The sequence below is a fragment of the Canis aureus genome, chromosome 14 (assembly GCF_053574225.1).
Source record: "Canis aureus isolate CA01 chromosome 14, VMU_Caureus_v.1.0, whole genome shotgun sequence".
NCBI classification, from domain to species: domain Eukaryota; kingdom Metazoa; phylum Chordata; class Mammalia; order Carnivora; family Canidae; genus Canis; species Canis aureus.
The window spans coordinates 62,842,428-62,863,000 of NC_135624.1; the positions used below are offsets into that span (position 1 = coordinate 62,842,428).

The window sequence follows — 20,573 nt, forward strand, 5'->3', positions numbered from 1 at the left end:
TTAGAGAAAGGAAGCATTGAGTGTTATAATAAGCATAATATAGAAAAAAATCATCAATAAAATACAGAAAAATAGGAGACACAAGCCAAAACAGCAGTGCTTAAATAGAAAATAATAATTCCTCTTCTTACTTTTATTTTTGCTTTGTTTTTTACAGGCAAATATCACATTCTTTAAAACTTTACCGAACTTGTATTCATTACATTGCATATAGGAGAAAAGGACCTCTGGAGCATAAATATTTCTCAAGACATTCAAGCATAAATAGTACTCACTAGGATTACTGACATACATCTGGAAATCTGTCCAAATTTATATTAGACTAAGGTAAATTCCAAATTAAGCCAGTTTGCAGAAAATGAAAGGATATCAAGAAGGAAATAGTAGGTATAGTTATTACCCCAAATGTATTTATTCTTTAATTTTTTCTCCCAAGGTCTTCAAAGTTCAGGCACAGTTATTAATATATATATTTGTGCATATATGTATATATAAATATATGCATATGCTAAATGTGTTACTAAATGGAAAAAAGTAACTACAAAAATAAAGAATTTGGAGTGTGATTCTGACAATTCAAACTATCTGTGTGTTCCTACATCATACACATAAATCAGAGATTTGTAATAATTTATAGATTAGAGATTTGTGTAGTATTTGAAAAAAAAATCATAACAGGGAAAAAACTTCTTGTTTTTATATGAGCATCTTAATAATCATGTGAATCTGATCATGATCCTTTATATAGTTCTCTACCAATCGAATTTTTTTTTTTTTTTTTTTTTTGTAGAGAAAGAGAAAGAGGGAGGGAGAGCACAAGTGGGAGGATGGACAGGAGAAGAGGGAGAAAGAAAGAAACTCTGAAGCAGGTTCCATACTCAGTGCAGAGCTCAATGCAAGGCTTGATCTCATTACCCTGAGATCATGAACCTGAGCCAAAATCAAGAGTGGGACACTTAAGCGACTGAGCCACCTAAGCACCTAACAATTTAAAATTTGAAAAAAAGTGAAGAATATGAGAAGAAATCTTAGATATATTTAATTTTAGGTATATTAAGAAAATCCTTCTTAAATTTCAGTTCTTAACTTCAGTGTGGACCCCTTCATTTGCTGCTCATAATGTATATCGAATTTCTCATTCAGGGCTACAGTAAAGTGATTCTTCCAGTCTCCAGCAATCCCTATAACAGAAGAGCAAACAGTAAAAAAATTATGTTTTCTAGCCATAATTATGAAATTTTCTAATACTCATTACTTTCATTAATACCTGATCAAATTCTATTCTTAAATCTTCAATTATAAATAAAATATATACCATAAATAGTATGTGTTTACATACATACATATATATATACACACACAAATATGTATATTCAAGCTTGCAAAGAAAGATTTGTCCTGATTCTTAACAAATAAGACCCAGCAAATTTCTTTCTCTGATTCTTTCTTCTTATGCTACTTAATTTTTCTTCTCTAATTGTCCCTGAAATACTAGAGCTCCTAAGATGAGGTCCATGCTTAGCCACGCTCTCCAAATTTCAACTATCATCTTCATACTAACTTCAAATCCAGGCTTATGTCTCCATGGCCAACTGTCAATATGATATTTCCACCTGGATTCCATACAACTAGCTCAAATTCAACTTAGTTCAAAATTAAATTCATTTTCTTCCCCACAAAATTGTGTTTTCTTTGTGTCCTTTTCCATAAGCTGTTAAAGTCAGCACCAGGTATCCAAAGCATAAATTTGGAAGTTGTCCTCAACTACATCTAATTCTATACTCATATTCAGACTTTCTTCCTATCCATTGCTTTCTCTCCATTTTTGCTGCCATTGACGTGTAAGTTTCTCAGCATTTTCCACCTTGTGTTACTGCAAGACTAGTAGGTTCTTTTCTTTTGTTTTCCATCACATCTAACCTTCCCCTAGCAGAAGGAGTATTTTAGATTAGTAGTTCCCTTCCCCTTAGTTCAAGGAGCTCTAAACTTTCCCAGTAAAATAACCCCCAAAGACAGAAAATGTATGTTGAGAATTGGGTAGGGTCTAAGGGCATAGCACAAAGCAGCCCTTTACAAGGATAACTATTTTAAGTCCATTATGTTATCTTAAAAATATATGTGGACATTATGAAAAAGAAGACTGAGATCATCTGAAAACTAAACAATTAAAATATAATCCATATGCCAACTCTCTTTTCAGGGGCTTTCTGTTGGTGCCAGTGGCAGGTTTGTTATTCTTACTATCTTAAAAATTTCTGACACTGTCACTAAAAGTTTGGTCTAAAGAGCAAGATTTTCTCTATTCTGTTTCTGCTTCACTTACAAGTAGACCCATGCCCCAATACTCTACATATTCTACATGCCTTTGGATTTATAAACTGACCACATCTCATCAGACCATTCCTCCTTCCAACAGAATGTCACTTCACTGTCTTTTGATATTTTGCTAAACAAAGCTGTATTTTCCAGCAAGTGCTTTGAAATGTAATCCTTTTAAAAACAGGTTTAATGAGGTTAACTGATATACAAAGAACTGTATATATTTGTACAATTTGATGAATTTGGGTCTTGCCACTTGGTCTTGAAAAATATTTGCCACTTGGTCAAGGAAAAGCTAATTATTCTAGGCTTATTTCCTCATTTCAAAATGAGATAATAATAGAAGTTTTCCTTTGAGTGTCTGATTTTAATTCGAAGAGAATTAGAATTTTAAAATTATATACATTTATATAACTTACACGGTACATCACCAAGGCATACAGGCTTTATTTTTTTTTTTTTTTTTTTTAGGCATACAGGCTTTATATATAATAGCTAGTAGGGTGTGGTATTAGTGTTGAGGCTGGGGTGGCTGCTGGCCATTCTTAATATGCTGCATATAATAAGTAATCATGAAGTAGTAGCAATTTAGTAGTCGTAGTAGTAGTACCATTTTAATGCCTCTACGGAACTGGTAACTCAGTAAAAAGATTGGTCAAATGTGCAACAGCTCTGAAGAAAACCAACTGGGTCCACAAGGCAAGAATAGACTTTAATAGGTGTTTGCCTATAACAATTTCAACATGTAACTTCTGATAGAAACTGAGGCAAATTGCATGACTTTCTCACCCTTTCTCATGAAGGGAGAAACTTTTTGGTTCATGATTTCATCTGGTACTGTTGTATAATTGGTAGATGGATTGTTCTTCATCTCCTGGAATGAAGTATGCTGTACAATCTTGTCCACAAGCTCCTCTGTTGGCTGCCTTCCAAGAAATTGCATCACTTTTATCACCTCTTTTCTGATATCCTAAGAAGAAAAAATATTTTGAAGACTTAATTACTAAAGTTAAATACCAAAAAATAAATAAATAAATAAAGTTAAATACATTTTGGAGGTATTTAAAATTAATTATTTTAAATAATTACTAAAGTAATTAGTAACTAATTACTAATTAGTAACTAATTACTAATTAATTAGTGATTAATTACTTTAGTAATTAAGTAATTACTAAAGTTAAATACTATTTGGAGGTGGCTGCATTATCTATTCAAAGACAGATTTTTATATCTAGAGTGTTGTCAAATGCTAATATTTTAGAAATCACTAAATTGCCCATATGTTTTCTTTTTGTAAAATGTTTATTTAAATAACATAAAATGTTATATTAGTCTCAGATGTACAATAGCCCATATGTTTTCAATTTCTCACCTCCTTCATGTCTTCATAGAAAAGAAATAGCACATGTGGATTCTTTCTCTTTTCCCACCAAGATTTTGCATGTTTATACCAGGAACCATATGGCACTAAAGTTAGAGATAAAAATAATATAAGGGCATAGTATCATCCTTATACAGCTTGAAAATGAGTATTCAAACAACAGAAGCAACAAATAAATACAAATAAATGATCATGGAATGAAACCTAGAGATCAGTCACACATCTTAAGCAAATTTCTCTGCAGCAAGAGAGGCAAAGTTTGTTGAGTAATCCATGTGCAGGAACCTACTCTAAACTTTCATCATTCTGAAATTGTTTATGACACATAAAAAGTGCAGGAAATCCCTGTCCCATTAACTTGATTCAGAGCTTATAGGAGCATTTTTGAAGTATGTGTGTTTGTGTGTGTGTGTAAAATCAAGTTGTCAGTGAAGAGAGTTGAGTTAGTAGAATTATTAATAATTTTTTAATCTGAATTCAGTCTAGGTCTCCAATTTACCATTTACAAATTAGCTTTGGCAACTAAAGCTAGTAACTATGTAATTTTTTATTATACTACTTGCAGTTTATATAGTAGGGATGTTTTGTCAGGGCCTTTAGTGTTATTCTCATTTCAAAAAAGAAGATTTTGAAGATGATGTGATATGCTGAAATGCTGTATCTCTCTTCCCTTATCTTGTCTCATGCATATCCCAGTGTTTCACCCAATAAAATGCTGACAGAATAATATAATGCTATGTGAGTCAAAGTATTCTGCTTTGTATTGTCATTAACTATCACTTCTGTTCTTTGACTCTATTGGCAATTGTTCTTAACAGAAAAACTGAGATAATGATAATTATAGTGATCTTATTCATCCATTTTGCAGAGGTGCAATATTATCTTTCTCTGCCTTACGATGGGAATTTTGATGATCTTGAGGCATATGTTTAATTCATGATGCTTTAGCAGAATTTTTTCCAAAATGCAACAAACATAAAGTACATATATTCTACTTTTATGAGTCAATAATATCTTGTATGGATATAAAGATGATATTATTATCAATTTTCCTGCAATTATTGCTACAGGATCAGAATGGCCTTCTTTACATAATACTGGACTTTCCTGAACACTTTCTTCCTCAATTTTAAATAGTTGCTGTAGTCTGGAGTTAAATAAAAAGGTAAAATTTCCCAGAATTTCTGCTCAAGTAATTCTTGTATGGTTTTGAGAAATCTAGTTGAAACATTCAGACTATACCCTGAGTGGAAAGAATAAGAACTTTGTAGATATTCAGACTTCTTTGTGAATTCTGACCCCATAAAGCATTTGAAACTTTCCTTGGAAACAAGTGAGCATTCTCTCTTCTCTATTTCCTTGCCCCCTTATTCAGTAGAGTTGTAAAGTTGTGAAACACTTTTTTTTTTTTCCAATAGAAATGAAAGAATTGAACACCGAATCTGTCTTAGAGAGGAAAATCTCTTATTCTAACCTCCAAACACACTTTTATATATTTATTTTTAGGCACTGAACTGAAGTGTCCAGATTCTGCAATTTGCCATCCACATCTGGAAACCTTATGCTTGTTCTAGAGTTCAAAGGCTTTAGGAATTTCTGTGTTTTAATTAAGGATCAGGGAAGATAACAGATCAGAGCAGACAACAAAAATTTTTGCTCAGAAATGTCATTTGTCTTGTATAATTTACCTTGAAAGAATTGAGAGAAAAGAAGCTGCCTTTACCTTGTCCATCCATGAATTTTTCCACAAACTCTTGAAAAGATCCAGGGTCTGGATGAGCCGTTATCATTCGAAAGAAATAATAATAAGAAACAACTACATCTTTGGCATTCCGGCAAAGATAGATCACCTAAGAAGATGAAATTATATATTAAATCACTAATTTTTTTCAAATGTAGTCTCATCAAGATGTAAAAAGAAAACACTTAATGCTTTCAACTGCAAGTATCATACATATTCCCTGTAGATAGTGTTTAAAATATAAAAAATTATAAAGAAGAAAAATTCTTCAGCAACTTGACATGACAGCATCCTTTGTACAGTTGTTCAGGGCTAGTTCTCATTTTTCATTTTTCATGCCATTTTCACATTTTATAACTCATCTTAATGTTACAAATTTCATGTAATCTTAGAAGGCAAGAACATGTTTACTGAGGGTCTAATTATATGCTTATTGGTCTCAGTGAAAAAATAATCTTCACCAACATCTTGTTGAGTTTCCTTATTACATACAGAAGAATCACCAATCAGAAATAGCTATCAGGAAGCCTTAGTTTTAATTGCCCATCTGGCACTAAAAAGTTCTATCATCTTGTGCAAAGCACCAATTTTGGCTCTAAATTTTCTGTACAATAAGTGAGTTGGGCCAGAACTTTATGATCTCTCCTAGGTCTCATACTCAATGCTGCAGGAAAAGATCTGCAGAAGTAACCTCCAGTATCTCCATGGGCTCCACTTCCATCTTCAGGCACCTGACCCATTGCCATCAGGGAAGGCTACTCATGACTCACTGCTCTTTACTGAATTTGATTTGGCTCACTAGCTTGTCTTAACTCTTCAAGTTTCTATACTGTCAAACAATTTTAAAGAAATCCTCTAGTTTATTTTAAGAAATATAGCCCTCTCACTGTCTCTCAAAAAATATTTTTAAAAAAAATATGGCTCTCATTTTAAGGTCCTGCGAGATAAACCTCCTATAAATAAAAAGTGAACTTTCTTTTCTTATCAAAGCTATCATTAGCCTTATGAACTTTTCCAACCTAATTTAATACTCTTCCTACTTCCTTTTGCTTATTAGCTTTTTACATATAGCTTTGCCACTATATCCATGGATTTACTTCAGAATTTTTACTGCTTGCTTTTCTTCATTCTTACTGCTTGCATCTCCCTCTGTCTTGAATATTCTTTACATCTCAAAATAGGATCCATATTTAAAGCTTGGCTCCAGGTCTCTGTGAAGCTTTTTATTTCCCCAGGTGGGATAGGGTGAACAAAAGTAATCCCTCTTCCCCTAAACTCCCATTAGTTTATCTTATCTCTGTTTTGGCAGAAACTATTCTATATCCCACTTTTTACCACACATGCTCTTCCTGTCTTGGAGGAAAATCTAGGTCTTTCCTGAAAACAGGACTTTGCCTACAGTCAAAGTTGCTAGTTTACCCACAATTCACTTGGGATCATAATCCATTTGAAACATTCTACATTTGAGGGATGCCTGGGTGGCTCAGTCGGTTAAGCATCTGCCTTTGGCTCAGGGTCCTGGGATTGAGTCCTACCTTGGGCTCCTTGCTCCATGGGAAGCCTGTTTCTCCCTCTCCCCTCAACTTGTGCTTTCTTTTTCACTCTCAAATAAATAGAATCTTTAAAAATCTTACACTTGAAAAACCTCTGTTCCTGTGATATTCAGTTCATACATTTCCCAGCTAAAGCCTTTATAAACTTGTGGTCATTCTCTTGCTGTAATTGAAAATGTGAACATCTGCCTTATAGTATTATTCTCCATTCTTAATCTTGTCCTCATCCAGTGTAATTTTAGTATCTGCATGCATGAACCATCTGATTCTCTATGGTCTTGTAATCATTGATTGTTACTTTTATTTTTACTTCAGCTAACCACTTTTATGACCAAATTGTGAATCTTGTCATGAAACCCTAAAGGTTTCACTTTTGAAGCCCTATTCTGGAACATCATGTATTCTTCCAAGACAGTTTACTCTTCCCTTCTTCCTTATTAGTTATTCCCAATATACGTGTCCTGCAACAATTCTAGGGCCTCAAATTTTTTTATTTCAATTATTTCTCTTATCTATTGGTTTGAGCCCTGTTCCCCTCTACTTTTGAAAAAATCACATCTCACTTCTGGCTCACCATTCCAGATACACTTTTACAAATAGTTTCAATCCATCTATCTACTTGTCTCCCAGTGAATTATTCCAGAAATACTCAGGACACTAATCCACTTGTTTGATGCATCTCTGAGGTGATGAGCAGTTTTGTGAAGATTAAGCAATTTAGTAAACATTGCAAAAAAATACTAAGACTATTGCAAATGTATCTATTTTCATTTGATAATTGAAGGGGCTACAGCCCATTCTGCAAAGGAAAAATGTGACTTGGTCAAATCTCTTGAAAAATGATTACACATCTCCTGCAAAATACATAAATGGCATTCACTAATGAAAGAAAACTTATGTATGGAATAATATCAGCAAGATGTATATGTTCTATCTAGAATTGCTTTCGATAAAAGTTAAAAAACAAACAAGAAACATTAGAATCTTTAGAATTCCGGACCATGGATCTCCATAAAAATGTCAAATAAACCAAGTAACTATGGAGCACAATGTACAGTAAAAATGTTTCATGACTGTGATAAGCCAGCCCCCTATTTTGTTATTATGACTGCATATAGTACTTCAACATCTCATATGTGTAGTATATATGGGTCATAGCTTATCCTAAGAAAAGCTAGAAAGGTCTTGAGAAACAGCATCAATGATCCAAGACTTAATATTTTAGGGTTACATGTATCACTGTTTGTAAAAAGCAAAACCGATAAAGTCAATCATCAACTTAAAAGGTCTGTAACTCATTGCTATCAAATATCATTCAAACTTCTTAACTTAGCTTCATTGTCTGTTGTGGTCAAGCTTTAGTTTATCTCCTTTCATTTATCCAGTCAATGTGTACATTCAACCTTGCAGCTAAACTGAACTTGTTTCAGATCCTCACTGCGGTTGCCTCTGGGATTATAAGAACTAACTCCTGTACATCTTTTAAATATCAGCTGAGATGTTACCTGCTTTTAGACACCGGCCCTGCTCTCAATGTCTGGGTTAGAATTCTCTTCTTACTTGACCTGTGACACCTCCTACATTGTCTGTTTGCCCCTTTCCCCCACTGGATCTTTGAAGACAAAGATTGCATGTGTCTTATTAATCATTGTGTTGCTGGCACATGATAGGCACATCACATGATAGGAACTTGGTAAATAATTATTATATGACACTTGTCTGGCTTATCTTTGACTAGTTCACTTGCATGCTTTATTATGCCAAGCACGATAGTTTGCAAAAAGGAATACGTCCAATACCATTAGTAATAACAACAAATACAAAAGAAGCTACCATTTATTGTTAACAATATACTAGATACTTTATTAAGCACTTAACAAGCATTACTTCATTTAATCCTTATAACAACTCCATAAAGAAGATGGTATTAACCTTCTCTTACAGATGAGGAAGCTGTGGCTTATAGTTTCCAAATCATCCCTAGAGTTGGAGTTGAAATCTAGACTCTGACTCTACTGATCTTAATCCACATTTATTAAATATCTGTCAATTCCATAAAAGAACAAACAAATGTGAAATTTTAAGAATATTTGACTCTGGTTACCTTACAGTTCTTTTCCCAAAATGAGGCTGGAAGAAGTTCAACTGGCAGATGGGTCTTCACTACTCTAGGAGATGCCATCTGTTTTAATTGTTTTACTCCTGTTTTTTTTTTTTTAAATTAAAGAATATACACAACTTCAAACATGACATTTATATGGATTTTACAGACATATTAAAAATGAAATTAACTTTAAGATTCCATATTGTATTCATAGTAATAACAACAATACATACCATGACAGAAGTTTAGATAGAGGAAATTGTAAATAAAAAATAAGACAAAATAAAATTTCACCATTCTGGGAAAATCATTATTAACATTTTGGTAGTCAGTCTTCCATATAAATACAGCTGCCCCTTGAACAACATGTGCTTGAACTGCACCAGTCCACTTATACATGGTTTTTTTTTTACAGTTCAGTAGTATAAATATAATTTCTCTTACTTATAATTTTCTTAATAACGTTTGCTTTTCTCTATCTTACCTTATTGTAAGGGTACAGTATATAATACATATATAACACACAAAATATGCATTCATCAACAGTTTTTGTAATTAGTAAGGCTTCCAATTAATAGTTAAATTTGAAGAGAGTCAAAAGTTAATGTGCAGATTTTTTATTCTGTGAGATGTGGTATCTCTAACCCCAGCATTGTTCAAGCATCAACTGTGGATCAATATGACCAGTCTCAGAACCACCTAAATACCACACATGCAGATGGAATTTTTAATACTTTCTAATTGATATTTTCCTCAATATATTTTACCAAAACTGCGATGTGAAGAAACATAAAACATCCTAAAATTTTTAATGATTTACATACTGCTATTACTTTAAACTATTCTTTTGTTGACTAAAACATTGTTTCTAATTTTGCACAACATTAAAAGAATCTGTGATGAATATCTTTTTGTATATATCCTTGAAAGTTTTGTGGATATTTTTCTAGTTTTTAATGTATTATCACATTCAGTTCATATAAAGATAAATGCTCACATATTACTAGGCTCTACTGAAGGCATATAAGAGCTATCCTTATTCACTCTATTTCAGACAAATGCTATACTATAAACTTTTTCAAGATTTATTTATTTTTTGTTTGTTTTTTGTTTTTGTTTTCATTTTTATTGAGGTTCTATTTTCCAACACATAGTATGATACTCAGTGCTCATCCCATCAAATGCCCTCCTCAGTATCCGTCACCCAGTTACCTCAAGATTTAAATTTAAATTTACATGCTTTCCATGGAGAGGACATAATACTAATTGTCTTTCTTACTTAACAGTCTTTCTTGCACTGACTATATCCATACTTTAAAATATATGTACATAGCTTTTGAAATCTACTTTTAAAAATCTACTTAAACATTACCATTCATGAGATTTTCTTTTCTGCATTCCAAATAAGGTATTCGATTAAAAATGACATCTTCTTTGCATTTTTCCACATCACCCTCTTTGCAGATCATGTATACAATTTCACTAACCCAGGTTGTACCTGTAAAAATTAGACAAACCTCAGTGTTCCACTGACCATGTCAGGCTGACAATGCAAGTAGTGTATTTATAACTGGACAAAGTAGGAATGTACTAATGCAATATTATTTGAAAGATGTCAGAATAGCCACAGAACTCAAGAAACATTTCTTCTAATATTTAATCATGCAAGACCCCAAAATAGCTTCAATAAATGAGGATAAATATTGTAGTAAGACACAGCTGTGGTAGGAATCCAAATTTGTCCATGATGAATTGGGACATTGTGTAAGCAGTTGGGGATTTAAATTTTGAAATCTAAAAAGTAAGGAGGCTTGATTTGTTGAATTCTTACTATATGAAAAGTATTGTATTTAATTAGTCATTATCAGGTAAAACAAAGATAAATAAGATATAGCTCCTGACCCCTAGGACAAGTTTTTTGTTGTTGTTGTTTCTTTAAGGATTTTATTTATTTATTCATGAGAGACTAGAGAGAGATAGAGGCAGAGAAATGGCAGAGGGAGAGGCAGGCCCCATGCAAGGAGCCTGATGTGGGACTTGATTCTGGGACTCTAGGATCACGCCCTGAGACGAAAGCAGACACTTAACTACTGAGCCACCCAGGCATCCCCTGACATCTAGGATAAGTTAACAATAAATATATTTAAGCTGACTAAAGTTGTACAAGTGAAAATAATACACAATTGAATGCTGAGTTTAATTCAAAGAAAGAAAAGATGAGTATTGGGGAATAGAGGGAAAAAGCTTTCAGGTAAGTCTTGAAGAATGGACTAAATACAGATGGTCAAGAAGGAAGAATGGAAAGAGTTGAAGAAGCCAGAAAGTAAGCATGCCCTCAGAACCTCCCATGCCCATGTATGTGCTATTCTTTCAGCCTGGAACACTCTTCTAGGAGCTGAATCTCTTATGTTTTTGCTTTGCTTTGCTGACTCTAAGAAGCCTCTGAGGAGCCCCAGGCAAGGTCCTCCTCTCATATGTTCTCTCAATACCTTGGTGGACTTTCTTCAACCAAGGCACATTCATTCTGTAATATATCTGCCATCTAATTGATTTATACTTCCTACTGGATTATAAAATCTGAGAGGGTAGAGTTTAAATGTGTTTTATTCATCACTATATCTCTAGTGGCTAATATCACACTTGACACGTAGCAGGAACTCAATAAAAATTTGGGATCCCTGGGTGGCGCAGCGGTTTAGCGCCTGCCTTTGGCCCAGGGCACGATCCTGGAGACCCGGGATCGAATCCCACATTGGGCTCCTGGTGCATGGAGCCTGCTTCTCCCTCTGCCTGTGTCTCTGCCTCTCTCTATATATCATAAATAAATTTAAAAAAATTTAAAAAAAAGATTAAAAAAAATTCGCTGAATGAATAAACAGGAAACAGAAATGGGAAAAATATGCAAAGAAATGATGAAGAGACAGGTCAATGAGAAGAGGTGTTCCCTACTTTTTTGGGATAATGTGAGCAGGGAGGTGTCATTCATTAATTGTTTTCAACACATATATATTGAGTATCTGCTAGTCACTATGCTAAATGCCAAGAATACACAATTAAATAAGATATATTCACTATGATAGTGTTTCATGTGTTACAGAGACCTATTCTTCAAAGACATGTAGTTTGAGCATAGGATTTGGACTTTCTTTTCTGTCTAATAGATATATGCAAATACTGTACCAAAATAAAAATGTAAATTTGGAAAAAAGAAAAAAAATAAGGAGAAAAAAATAATAATAGATGATATACTCAAGCATGGTTCAACTACACATTTTACTGATAGCTTCTGATGCCTCGAACTGAGACCCAAGACAGAGGATACAGAAAAGAACATATCTGATCTTTGCCTTTTGGTGCTCAAAGGCACTTTTATGAGTTGGAAACAGTGCCCAATAATTACAACACTTCTTTTTTCTTATGATGCTATAATACAAGTGGGCACAGGAATTGAAAGAACTGCAAAGGGGGAACATTTAAGTAAGCATGCTGCTCCCTCTGTGATGTTTTTACAAGAAATGCCTTCGAGACAACATGAGGATTCAACTTAGCCTTAACGTATTATTGAGATTAGTTCACCAGGTTTGTGAGGTAGAGAAGGGTTCTACCAGACAGAATTTTTTTTTTTTCCAATCAAAGGTCAGACACTTAAGAATGGTACAGTGGTGAGGGAAAGAATTGGAAATAAATTATGAAGACAGAATTGAAGAAGAAACAGGTGGGCAGAAGGCTGAAGAGGCAAGAATATGCCAAGCATAAAATGCCACATTTGAGTTTAAGGTTTTAAAAAAGTCTGGAAGGGCAATGACATAAATTAATCAAGAGAATGAGATTATCAGGGTGTGTTTGGGAAGAATTCCTACAGTGGTGGAGTAAGATAATAATGGAGTGAGATCTACTTAGTATTTAACTTATGTAAGTGTTAAATGTAACAACCAGATAGAGAAGTCTAGGTAGGATCTTTCTAATTTCTAAAGGTGTATGATTGTGAGACTCCAGAACTATGATTAACAGTTGAGCTAATCTCAGGGGGGAAAAAAAAAAGATGTTGCTTAAAAAAGAAGTTTGGGGGACAGATTTAAGGAAGGAGACCTGGTTAGCTGAAAAAGAATTTTTTAAAAGTTTGCAAAAATAACTTCTACTCTGTTTATACAACAATGATAATAGTGACATTAGGTAAGCAGAGTTGGTAGATTAAAATTTTAGTTTTGGTTCTATAGTAATCTATTTATATCACATAGTTTTCTAAAGTGGCCAACAATACTACTGTCAATGTGCTGCTCAAGTTACAGGTACAGATTGTGCTCTTAGAATTGAATATCCACTTTTTGCCATATCTATACTAAAACTACTATATCTGGACTTTAATATGAAGAATGAATGTGGTAAAAGTGAACAGCTTAATATTTACCATTCAAGGTGGGTTTGCAATTTATAGATGAGAACAACATTAACATAATAAAGAAACTTACCAGATTTGGGATAGGTGGCAATGACAATATCATCTGGTCTTGCCTGGAATGTCTCCACATCATCCCAATATTTCATGAAGTCTTTATACATTAGAATTCCATGGATTTTGCCAAAGAATGTACAATAGTCAGGTTTGGAAGGCTCCATCCTAAAGATGGTGCACTGAAACAAAAAAGGTATGTTTTCCACTTTATATGTACTTCTAAATGTTTTAAAATTAATAATAGCTCTGTACATTGAGGTTCTCTTGAGTTTCCAGCATTTCTTAGCTACTGAGCATGTAGACTAAATGCATATTAAAGAACTGTATAATATAGTCTTGGTGCTTTGGGAATTTCTAATCCTATTAAGAAGGTAAGCCTAACAAGATAAAAGAGTAATAAAGTACAAAGCACTATAAAGTATTTAAAACTATGTAAAAACTAGGGGCACCTGGGTGGTTCAATTGGTTAAGCGTCTGACTCTTGGTTTCAGTTCAGGTCATGAAACAATGGAACAAGCGCCACATGCTCAATGCAGAATCTGCTTGGGATTTCCTCTTCCTCCCCCTCTGCCCACCCCTCATCTCTCCCTCTTTTTCTCTAAAATAAATAAATCTTAAAAAAATCGACATGAAAAATAATGTGAAGCATTTGTGTTATATTTATTTTTCAAAAAATTTTAAAATCTGATCCACACAGGCACCCTTGGATAATCCCCAAGATTTTTAATAATTATACTATGCTCTCTTCCATGCATCTAAAAAAACACCATTAGTGATGCCTAGGTGGCTCATTTGGTTAAACTTTTGCCTTCCACTCAGGTCATGATCCTGGGGTCCTGGGATCAAGTCCTGCTCAGTGGGGAGTCTGCGTCTCTCTTCCGCTCTTCCCCTCTCCCCACTAATGCTCTCTCTCAAATAAATACTATAAAAATTTTGAATTATATTCATACATAATATATGCATAGCGAATTCCATGATGAATAAAGACAACAGAGCCTTCCATTTCTTTGTCAAAATTGATGGGGTATGTAAAAAGACTAAGAAGTTCAAAAATACAATAAAATTTTGGCAAATAATCACCCTGATTAATATGTATACATCAAATAACAATAAAAGATTGATGATCAGAATTGATAGCTGCTGCCAGATCTCAAAGTCATAGCTTCCTTAGTTCCTGAATATTTTTCATTTAACAAAAAGATTCAAATGCTTGATGAGTGTATTTAAAAGATGAAATTAATGACACCAAAATGGATATATCTAAGACATGGATTCTTGAAGCTATAGTAGATTCCTCTGGGACCTCTCACATTACCTTTACCTTACTCTCACACTTGATCACTAAGGTGGTAGATTTTCCCGTTGAATGACTTATCTGAAACATATAAGGTTAAGCAAGATGATTATCATTGATAATTCCCATGACAACACCTTTCATGTTCAGGGTTGGTCATAGGATTTTTAATTAAGCAAACTTTCCTTCATTAACTTTCAACTTCTTTCACTATCTTTTCTTCTTCATTCTGAGTTTGTAATATAGCATCTCAATGAATTTTAGCCTTCTTTGATATTAGCCTCTCTAGATCTCCCTTTACTCATCTTTGTGAACTGGACTAATACAAATCTGCCATGATGACTGCTCTGTGACCTGAAGCCTTCTTGAACACATCACCTCCCCACATTCTTTTCTTTTGTTTAACCATAACCTTGAGTACACCCCCGAGGCAAAATGTCCTTGATTTGCTCTGGAGATATGACAATGACACATGCTTACTCTTTTAAAAATATATTTTTTTAAAATTTGAATTTTAGGTTGTTAACATACAGTGCAATATTGGTTTCTAGAGTAGAACTCTGTGATTCATTACTTACGTACAACCCTCAATACTGATCATCACAAATGCCCTCCTTAATACCTATCACCCATCTAGCCCATCCCCCACCCACTCTCCATCAACCCTCAGTTTGTTCTCTATCATTAAGAGTCTCTTATGGTTTATTTCCCTCTCTCTTTTTTTTTTCTTTTCCCCTTTCCCATATGTTCATCTGTTTTCTTTCTTAGATTCCACATATGAGTGAGATCATACAGTATTTATCTTTCTATGACTGATTTATTTCACTTAACATAATATACTCTAGCTTCATCCATGATGTTTCATTCTTTTGATGGCTGAGTAATATTCCATTATATATCTATATCTATTATCTATCTATCTATCATCTATCTCACATTTTCTTTATCCATTCATCAGTCCATGGACACTTGAGCCCTCTCCATTCTTTGACTATTGCCAATAATGCTGCTATAAACATCAGGGTGGATATATTTCTTTGAATTTGTATTTTTGTATCCTTTGGGTAAACACCTTACTGGGTTGTAGAATAGTTTTATGTTTAACATTTTAAGGAATCTCCATGCTGTTCTCTAGAGTGGCTGCACCAGTTTGCATTCCCACCAACAGTATAAGACGGTTCCCCTTTCTCTGCATCTTTGCTAACAACTGTTGTTTCTAGCGCTGTTAATTTTAGCCATTTTGACAGGTGTGAGATGGTATCTCCTTGTGGTTTTGATTTGTAGTCCCCTGAGTAATATTAAGCATCTTTTCATGTGTCTGTTAGCCATCTGGATGTGTTCTTTGGAAAAGTATTAAATCATGTTTTCTACCCATTGCTTACTTAACTGGGTTATTTGTATTTTGGGTGTTGAGCTTGTTAACTCCTTGTGGAGTTTGGATACTAACCTACACATTTACATATCTAAATTAATTTGTATTATATTTTACATTCTTTTTGTGCTCTATTTTTTCACTATATAATGTGAAATGTTAATACATAAATTCTCTTTATTCTTATAAATGACACCTCGCAGTCACTAGTATGGGTGTAGCATAGATGACACGATTTTTTACTAATGGAAATTCCTGTTTTTCCCAAATTTTGTTTAGATATAAATAGTACTGTAATTCATCTCTTTGAGTATATCTCACACTTATCTTTGCAGTGACAATGGAATTACAAAAAAAAAAAAAAAAGGTATGCCCATATAAAACATTGTTAAACTTTTTTTTAATGACTAAAATTATACCAGTTTGCACACTATATGAAATTGCCAGTATTTTCACATTCTCACCATCATTGGAAAACCGTGTTTCAGGGATATTTTATAATTTTTCATCTTTTCTTCTTTTATAAGTATATTGATTATTTTATTATTTTGATCCATTTTGCCCATCAAGATTGTTGCTTTTTCTTAACTGTTTCATAGCAAGTAGTTTATTGTTGATTTTATATTGAAAATATGTGTGGTATTTCTGTCTTATATGCCAGTAATCTTTAAGCTATCTTAATAAATTATTTTAATAGTGTTTCATAGAAGTCTATTGTTCATATAATCAAATGTGTCAAATTTTTGCCACGGTTGGTATGGTTGATATGGTTGATATGCTTGCCTAAATATTTAAATGTGCTCATACAATGAGAAATATATATATGTTAAAAGTTTATATAATCATATTAATTTAGATGGCTAATGTGAACATAACAGAGAATAGAATATAGTTACTAAGAGTGTGGGTCATGGGAGTGCCTGAGTGGCTCAGTTGGTTAAGCATCTGCCTTAGCTCAGATCATGATCTCAGGATCCTGGGATCAAGCCCTGTATTGGGCTCTCTGCATAGCATAGAATCTGCTTCTCCCTCTCCCTCTGTGCTCTCTCTATATATATTTCAAATAAATAAATTTTAAAAAGATTTTTTTTTTTTTAAAGAAGAGTGTGGGCCTTGAAGTGGACCATCTTGTTTAAATCCTAGCTCTGCTATTTGAAATTGTATTATCTTGGCAAATTACTTCAGCTCAACTGTGCTCCATTTTCTGAACTACAAGTCAAGAATAATAAAAATTATAATACTTACCTGAAACAGTTAACAGAAATTATAAATTCTCATTATAAATGTTTAATAAGTATGAGCTTATATTGTTATTATGCCAAATCCATATGGTAATACATAGAAGTGTGTAGAGCAAGATGGATGGAGTCTCTCATGTCAAGCAATGATGCAAGCAATTAAAGGTACTACAGCTAGGACATATCACTGGGACCAGCGTCAATTGAACTGATAACAAGCAGAACCAGAGGACATCTGCAGGGATCAGAGACCGATTAAATCCCTTCAAAAAGGGGAGGATTTTGGCAACAAGCTGTCAGACTCTTCAGACACAACCCCCTCTATGTCTGACCACTTTAAAAAGGCAGCTGCCATCCAAGGCTCTTGCCCACTTGCTCTCTGAACAGAACTGAGATCCTTCACTGCTTGAGCATAAGAAACAGAGAACTGACCTGAACTGGACCAAGGCCTTGTCTCAAATGCTAACCCACAGACTTCAGATTGGTTCACTAACTTCCTACAACCTTCTATTGTCTTTTTTTTTTTTTAAGAGAGAGAAAGAAGAAGTGGTGGTGGGAGAGAGGGGACAGAAGAAGAGGGAGAGAGAGAATCCCCAGCAGGTTCCATACTTAGTGAGGAACTCCATGTAGGACTCAATCTCATGATCCTGAGATCATGACCTGAGCTGAAATCAAGAGTCAGACACTCAACAGACTGTTACCCAGGTGCTTCACCATTCTGTTATCTTGTTTGTTGTGTGGCTTTTCTTATGTTCTGCTCTGTATGCTATAAAAAGCCAGATTAGTCACATAGTAGAAATGTCATTGAGTTTGAAATCTTGAAATCCACAGCATGTTCATGATAAGAAGCCAGATACTTAGGACCCTTTCAGAAACACTACACATTACATGGTAACGTCTCCCCTCTAAGCAGGGGAAATATGTGTCGTCAAAATTCCCAAGAATATATTTCATAAATATAAAATTATCTGAAGAAACATAATCAGTAATCTGTTTTTCTCACCTGAGAGAATAAAATCTATAAATGTCCAACATGATTTTTACACGTGATTTCTATTTGTTTGTTTCTCTAAAAGTCTTTGGGACAACCCAATATGATATTTATTTCACTTTGGCCTCAGATTACACACCAGAAGAGAGACACAATGAAGGAGTTTCTCATTTGTTTGTTTGTTTTTGACTAAAGAATGGCTCACCATATGTTTTGGATCCCAGAACAACACTAGTCCTGCATGTTCTTACTAAACATGAAAAAAATCCCAGTCCCTAATGGCAGGCTCAACTCTTTCAAGACCTCCCTCTCAGGTATGTTATATGTACTCTCACCAAAATTATGAGATTTTGATTAGAAATTAGGCTTATTAATAAATCGGCTTGTTCCCTAAATCTGCCTTGCTCTCAGAAAATAGAAATCTTTCACCAGAAGAAAGTGTATAACAGGTGTTACTTGCCCAGCCTATTGATTTGTTTATTCATGTGAACAATTTTCTTGGTCTTCTGCCAACTTAGCAAAAACTGGCTTACAGTCAGTTGGGAGTAGCTGATTTATCACTCGGCACTTGGCTGACTTCTGGCTGCCCCTTCTATTTTGGTCTCAGAGTTAAACTGAGTGGCACATAATAAAATCTCTTTTCTTATTAAGATTTGTTGGTAAATTATCACAATGTACGGACTCATCCTCCATACATGTGAGAATGTAGACATCACCTTTGAATTATTATCTTAAAAATCTCTCTGCACCCAGTCACCTGCTTAATGGGACAGTATAGAATTTCTTTGTAAAGTCAACTCCTGACACCATTTGAATTTAAATATGAGAATACAAAAAATAAAAGTCTCTAGCTTCTCTCTTCTTTATCAAAGGATGTATTTCAGTTAGAAATTGTCAGTTTAATTCCCTGAGTATAAAGGTTACTGTTGTCTAGAAATACCAACCTGAAAAAGAATTGTTAAAACTGTGCTTTATCTTCAACTATTTCTACCCTACTTGCTCTATTTCCTCCTTAGTGAAATGGAGAATATATATAGCAGGCAGAACCTACAGGGTCACTATGATACTGTAGTTTTATGTTAAAATTCCTTAAACAACGAAGCACTAATATAATGCAAGATTTATTCTTAATGACAAACAAATGATTTAAAAAGCATTCAAAATGCTTTACATTATTAAGTAACTAAAGTATTAGTAAAGGCTTTATTCTCTCTTTTTTCTTTTTTAACAATTTTGTATAATTTGCTCCTAAATTTCCTATATCTAAAATCTAAATAGTAAAAATAGTAATAGTAAAAATACAACCTGTCCAGATGATCCTGGGAAAAAATACTGGGTGATCCAATTTAGTTATTTTCGATCTCCACTCAGGTTTTAGGCCACCAAAATGCATCACTTATGCATTTGGAATGTTTCTGATGAGCTTTTATTCCTAATGCCAGAGAAGGAGGCGGAGATTAAACTGTGGGGCTTGGCTTTTTGGAGTCTGTGATGCAAGAGTATCACAGATATGTATACATACCTGCTGATGCATTTAATCAGAGTCATGCTCATTCATACAGAAATGTGAAAAACCTCTGCTGTTATTTTTCATTCCTGGCTCATAAATCAAATTCCTAAATTTGCCAATAGCTATCAGTGGGTTGAGGAAAGAGAGGGAGAGGAAATGAAGAGGAAATGAAGGAGAAGCAGTTTGGAGCAAAACATAAGGGAGCTGGGAAGGGGGGAGGTCCCTTATTTACTCAATGAAGAATAATGAAATGAGATTGATCTTCAAAAGAATAAACTTCCTGGAGGAGTGAGAGGAGGGAAGGAAAGGACAGAGAAAAAACAGGAGGGCCGTGAGGACCCTGGATCAGGAGACGTAGCTCAGTTTACTGAGAGCTGTCAAAGAAGGCTTTGTAGTGCTTGGTTGTGTCCTAACAAGTCCACTAGAAAACTCCTCCTACTTAAGATCTTTGCTTTTAGCTCTGAAGCTGCTGTGAAAATCAAAAACAGATGACAGCTAAGGAAAGAATGTAGACATCACTCACCTTTGAATTATTATCTTAAAAAAAAATCTCACCTCTCTTTGCACCCAGTCACTTGCTCATTGGGACAGTATGGAATTTCTATGTAAAGTTAACC

At 34.1% G+C, this 20,573-nt stretch overlaps 1 protein-coding gene and 1 long non-coding RNA gene across 6 annotated transcripts in view; one reads left to right on the plus strand and one right to left on the minus strand.

The window, feature by feature from the left end:
* The window catches only part of LOC144283740 (uncharacterized), a 99,675-nt gene that overhangs the window by 58,776 nt on the left and 20,326 nt on the right, over positions 1-20,573 (plus strand). For 4 of the 5 annotated variants that reach the window (XR_013352282.1, XR_013352283.1, XR_013352284.1 and 1 more), the window contains one exon: positions 18,577-18,760. The exons of the other annotated variant lie outside the window; for it this stretch is intronic. This is a non-coding gene — a long non-coding RNA (uncharacterized LOC144283740). The remainder of the gene's footprint in view (positions 1-18,576; positions 18,761-20,573) is intronic. 5 annotated transcript variants of the gene reach the window in all.
* On the minus strand, positions 101-19,907 carry LOC144283739 (sulfotransferase 1E1-like). The gene is made up of 8 exons (XM_077848241.1): positions 19,752-19,907; positions 13,568-13,730; positions 10,471-10,596; positions 9,099-9,196; positions 5,424-5,550; positions 3,692-3,786; positions 3,109-3,289; positions 101-1,181 (listed from the first exon to the last, which is right to left on the minus strand). Exons 2-8 carry the CDS (start codon positions 13,713-13,715, stop codon positions 1,069-1,071), a joined length of 888 nt encoding a protein of 295 aa, XP_077704367.1. The 5' UTR covers positions 13,716-13,730; positions 19,752-19,907; the 3' UTR covers positions 101-1,068.

Coding starts and splice junctions, on each gene's coding strand:
- LOC144283739 (XM_077848241.1), bottom strand. CDS start 13,715: ATGGAGCCTTCCAAACCTGACTATTGTACATTCTTTGGCAAAATCCAT. Junction 10,597..13,567: donor TGCCACCTATCCCAAATCTG/GTAAGTTTCTTT, acceptor TAATTTTTACAG/GTACAACCTGGGTTAGTGAA. Junction 9,197..10,470: donor AAAAGAAAATCTCATGAATG/GTAATGTTTAAG, acceptor AAAAAAAAACAG/GAGTAAAACAATTAAAACAG.